At 43.7% G+C, this 5,537-nt stretch overlaps 2 protein-coding genes across 2 annotated transcripts; one reads left to right on the top strand and one right to left on the bottom strand.

Annotated features, from left to right (window-relative positions):
- Positions 1–1,175: 1,175 nt before the first annotated feature.
- On the bottom strand, positions 1,176–1,566 carry LOC120533365 (histone H4). The gene has a single exon (XM_039760219.1). It carries the CDS (start codon positions 1,537–1,539, stop codon positions 1,228–1,230), a length of 312 nt encoding a protein of 103 aa, XP_039616153.1. The 5' UTR covers positions 1,540–1,566; the 3' UTR covers positions 1,176–1,227.
- A 194-nt stretch (positions 1,567–1,760) lies between these two features.
- Positions 1,761–2,553, top strand: LOC120533338 (histone H3). The gene has a single exon (XM_039760191.1). It carries the CDS (start codon positions 2,102–2,104, stop codon positions 2,510–2,512), a length of 411 nt encoding a protein of 136 aa, XP_039616125.1. The 5' UTR covers positions 1,761–2,101; the 3' UTR covers positions 2,513–2,553.
- The last annotated feature ends 2,984 nt before the right edge of the window (positions 2,554–5,537 follow it).

The following is a 5,537-nucleotide window of genomic DNA, read 5'->3' as shown; positions in this document are numbered from 1 at the left end:
CAATAAGTGAGTCGACGATTTTGGTTGTCAATGGATTGGGCCACTTGCCTGGATCTCTCAAATATTCTAAGCTGCGTCCTGGCACCACTTCTCTCTCCGTGTTGTCACATCCATGTTCTTCTGTTGCTTCTTCCTGTTCCTCGTGACATTAATGAGTTGTTGATTCCTTGGAGGTGTTCGGGGTTGGATCTGGTAGACGGTTACCCTGCTGTACTTCATAATCAGCCGCAGGTCGTCCGAAGTGTGATAAGCTCGTACTAGGAAGTTCAGAAGTTTTTGGATGAAAAATATATTTGTCTAGAGCTCCCTGTAGACTTTTCCTCTCTTCTAGCTTCTTTTCTCTATTTTGCTTGTAGTACCACCCGCATTCACGTTTTGTCTTTCTCTCGGACATTCTACAAAATAGTTAGAATAATGGGCTAATTCAAATATAATAATAATTTTGTAATAATCTTGGGCCTAATTCACACACGTGACATATACACTAATGTCATGTCAGTGTGCATTGGGCAATAAGTAAACATGTAAAGGTTTGTAATTTTTCTGAAATATTTCATGAACACTTTGAGCCCCACCGATGGTCATTTTAAATGTAAAAACACATTGCCGGTGAAAACGTGGGCTCAAAGTGTTAAAAAAAATCTGTACATTCTCAATGAAACAGCATATCATAATCATAACGTACATTTCAGCATCGCCGGCTGCTGCACGTCTCCTCAACGGCCGCCTTTGAGTTTGGCCGCCCACGTTTTTGCCCGTCGCCAGGATCGGCCCTGTCGGTCGGGGTTCTTGGCCCTTCAGATCTTCCATGCCACAACAGCGCCTGACCAACCTGGCTTTAATCAGCATCTAAATATTTCTCGCAAATGTAATAAAAAAAAAAAAAAGCTTTCAGAGATCTAATTCATGGAAACGACCTTAAACTTTAAGGCATATTGAATATTTACCCTTTACTTTGACAGTACCTCTTGTTAGGGGGCATACAGTCGAGGAGTTTGTCCCAGGTATTTTTCTAGCCTCTGCGCTACACAATTTAGGAATCCGTGTCCTTAAAAACGTGCATTTTATCATGAAGCTTTTTTTTTTTTTCCTAAGCGTGTTGAGTTGGAATAGGTTGTAAGTACGCGCTCAACCATTACTTTGGCACAAGGAAAGCTCTCCATCTAGAAAACGTGGGTGGCCCTGAAAAGAGCCATTGGGTGATCTTTATTACGTCTTGATTGTTAGTTAACCTCCAAAGCCATACAGCGTACGACCCTGTCTCTTCAAAGCGTATACAACGTCCATAGCAGTCACGGTCTTCCTCTTGGCGTGCTCGGTATAAGTAACAGCATCGCGGATAACATTCTCGAGAAACACTTTGAGAACGCCTCGAGTCTCTTCATAGATCAAGCCAGAAATTCGCTTCACCCCGCCTCGACGAGCTAAACGGCGAATAGCAGGTTTAGTAATGCCTTGGATATTATCACGGAGTACTTTGCGATGACGCTTTGCGCCACCTTTTCCCAGTCCTTTTCCTCCTTTACCTCGTCCAGACATGTCTGCAATCAAGTGATTACTACTATTCAAAAGGCAGAGTCTGTCATTTGATATGAGTGCAACGACGACCTGATCGAACACAGGACAGGAACTGTCTGCGCGGGTTATTCTGAATTCGCATTTCACTTTCCGAGCTCAGATCCCACGAACATAGCAGCGCGTCCGTCACGTGAAACCTGATACCAACGGGCGTTCAGGAGGCTGTTAAATGGATGATACACTTAACGCTCTCTTGACTCTTACTTGAATTCTTCCTCTGTGACTGCAGGGATTGGCTCCAACAGCGTAATATAGGAGAGTACATCGTGTTGAACACGATGGATTTCTGTGACTAGTTGACGGCAGCGTTCACATTTCGCGCTGAACGTTTAGAACGACCAGACGAAAAAAACTGTAGGCCAAGCCTAAAGGCAGACGCTTACGTCATTGACCCCTTTTTCCTTCCACCCAATCACAAACCAGTTAGGCCTCGATATAACGCGCATCGGGCGGTCGTTTCTTTAATTTTTTTTTTATTTATTTAAAAAACACACAGTGCCTTATTTGTTCGGAAGACGGTGAAATGGCAAGGACGAAGCAGACGGCTCGCAAATCCACTGGTGGCAAAGCTCCCCGAAAACAGCTCGCCACTAAAGCGGCTCGAAAGAGCGCTCCTGCCACCGGTGGAGTGAAAAAGCCTCATCGTTATAGGCCCGGCACGGTAGCTCTGCGAGAGATTCGTCGATACCAGAAGTCCACCGAACTGCTTATCCGTAAGTTGCCTTTCCAGAGGCTGGTGAGGGAGATCGCTCAGGATTTCAAGACCGATCTCCGTTTCCAGAGTTCCGCAGTCATGGCTCTGCAGGAGGCCAGTGAGGCTTATTTGGTCGGTTTGTTCGAAGACACCAACTTGTGCGCCATCCATGCCAAGAGAGTGACCATAATGCCCAAGGACATCCAGTTGGCTCGTCGCATTCGTGGAGAACGCGCCTAAGGACTCGGATATAAGAAAGTGGAATGTAATGGAAAGAAAAAAATGGCTCTTTTCAGAGCCGCCACAAGCTCACTTTCAAGGGTCTGAAGTCCTAACTTTGTACTCGGGTACATATTTCACTGCCCCCTATATATCGCCCTTGTAGCAAGTAGTTAATCTAAAAAAGGTGTTTGTGTGAATGTTGCTCTTCTGTGCAAGGCATATATTGTAATGTCCCTTTACAGGCACAAGAAATACAGTACACAAGCAAGTGGTTTTTCTGAATTGTATCCTTTCTCTATTGTAGATCACACATATACTCAAATACAAGTTTGAGTAAGTGAAGTGTACTTGTTGAAAATGATTTAGCTCCGCTAATATCAAATTATAATGTGACCCTGAGGGATACTTTGCACACAGTGGCTCCCCTTAAGACTAAAGTGATCACAGCAACTTTCCGGCGACCTCGTGACCCATATAATCTTCCAATCTGTCTACTGACTTCATAGGAAGAGTCACCAGAGACATGAATGTCACTGCCATGGTAAGTAAACCTCTCGACAAGGTCGTCCCTCTCTTCGCAGACAGACACACTGCTAATGGCTGTGCCCAAGAGGTAATTAAAGGCATGGATCTTGGTTTTTATCCAGCACACTCGCAAGCCCAGACACTCAGACTCCTCGCTCAAGTCCCTTGAGCACTCTGATCAGAGCCTCCATTGACTCCGAAGATCACACCATCGTCAGCAAAGTCAAGATCCGTGAATCTTTCTTCACCAACAGATGCCCCACAGCTGCTGGAGCCCATAATTATATTCAAAATAAATGTTTTGTCTTTATTTCCTCTTGTTCCCAACCCGGAGAGAGCATTCCACCCTTATTCGACAGAGAATCATGGCCTCGGATTTAGAGGTGCTGGCTCTCACACTCGGCTGTGAACCGCTCCAGTGAGAGCTGGAGGTCACTGTCGGATAAAGCCAACAGAACCATGTCATCCACAAATACCAGAGATGAAATTCTGAGGTCACTGAATCAGACCCCCTCTGCTCCTTGGCTGCGCCTAGAAATTCTGTCCATAAAACCTATGAACAGAATCGTTGACAAAGTGCAGCCTTGGCGGAGTCCAACCTCAACAGGAAATGAGTCTGACTTATTACCGGCAATGCAGACCAAGCTCCTGCTCCTCCTGTACAGGATTTGAATGGCTCGTAACAACCAAGAATCCTAGAATCGATCAAACTCTTTTCACCAGCACCCCTGAATAGACCTTTCTGAGGAGGCTGAGGAGTGTGATCCCCCTATAGTTGGAGCACATCCTCTGATCACCCTTCATATAAACGGGAACCGCCACACCGGTTTGCCAATCCAGAAGCAATGCCCCCAATATCCATGCAATGTTACAGAGACATGTCAACCAGGACAGCCCCACATCATCCAGAGCCTTAAGGAACCCAGGGTGAACCTCTATTTGGTCTAAAAGGCAGTTTTAACTGGGTGTCATCTGCTTATGAGTGAATATTAACGCTATATTTTCTAATGACAGACCACAGTTAAAGCATGTAAAGTGAAAACAGTAAATGTCCCTGTACTGAGACTTGTGGGACACAATATCAAACTTCTTTGTATAATGATGGAGTACTGTCAGCACATTTCTGTATGTACTGGAATGAATTTGATAAATAAGAACTAAACGAGTCAAGGACATTGCCTGTAAGCCCAATTTTACTTCTCATCCTGTGCAGTGAAACAGAATAGTCAAGTGCTGCGCTTAAATCTAACAACATAATTACAATGGTATGTCCTTCACCAGAGGGCCACAGTTGTAACTAGGATACACAAGCTCTATGACTCAGAGGCCAAAACTAACTAAGGACTTAGAGATCACGGAGACAGTTGCCCTTAATGGTGACTACTGGACATCACTATGAAATCATAGCTAACGAGGGGTTACCACCCGTTATATCAATGAACAGTGGAAACTGCATTCACATGCTTTGACGGTCATGAAAACATCAGAGAGATATCATGCTGAAACATACGCCGAACATGTTATGGATGTAGCAAAGCAGTGGAACGTTGAGAATAAAGTAAGCACACTCAGTACAGATAGTGCACGAAATTTAATTTCAGCAGCGGGACAGCTGCCTTTCGAAGACTTTCCCATGCATCGTGCACAGCATTCAATGTTCTGTCACTTTGTCTCTGTAGAACAGTGCATTTGACGGTGGAATTTCCAAATGCCGAAAGGTGATTTGCGAAAAGTATTACTTTAATTAGTTTAACTTAAAATACATTAATTGGCTCTCTGCGACAGCCTACTGAAAACAAACTACAGCAATCCCATGTTATCCCAATAAGCTGTTCCCAAAAAACATCAGAAAGCAAATCTGTAGAGAGAGGAAGCCAACGTTCCATTATCTTCAATTGGGGAAAAAAAAAAAAATGCTCTCGGCACATCTCAATTACTAATACACTTAATCACCTATAGCACAATCAACAAAGGATTATTGTACAAAATAATAGTATTTAGTAGAATCCAATAGGTTGATGGATCTATCAACCTTTGTCACAAGGGAAACATTTAGCTTTATACAGAATCTCAAGAAAAATAAAAGCATTGTTCATAATGGCCATCAGTTTTGTACTGATTCTTTCATCCACTAAAACCTTCAACAGATTCACAGTGCATTACATAATTTCATCACAGTTTTCAGCACAGTTCATCAAATACTGTAGAACTTAAGAAACAGCAAGTCGTGCATGGCCTAAAAACTGAGACACTCATACAAGACGTGCCGACTAGATGGAACTTCACCCTGGAGATGGTGAAGTATGTGCGAAGAAACGAACAGCCACTAAGAGGTGCACTAGCCTTACATAAAACTAACGTGGTCATGCCAACAAATGCTAAGATGGAGAAATTTCAGAAGCTGGAGGCATTGCTCGAGTCCTGCAGATAATACAAACGTTTTTTTTTTTTCTAGCAATCTCGCACACTGTCATTGAAAAATGTGTGCCTCCATCGATCATTAGTGGGAGTGTGGAGG

Source organism: Polypterus senegalus, chromosome 8, assembly GCF_016835505.1.
Source record: "Polypterus senegalus isolate Bchr_013 chromosome 8, ASM1683550v1, whole genome shotgun sequence".
NCBI lineage: Eukaryota > Metazoa > Chordata > Cladistia > Polypteriformes > Polypteridae > Polypterus > Polypterus senegalus.
This window is presented reverse-complemented; position numbering and strand designations above follow the sequence as displayed.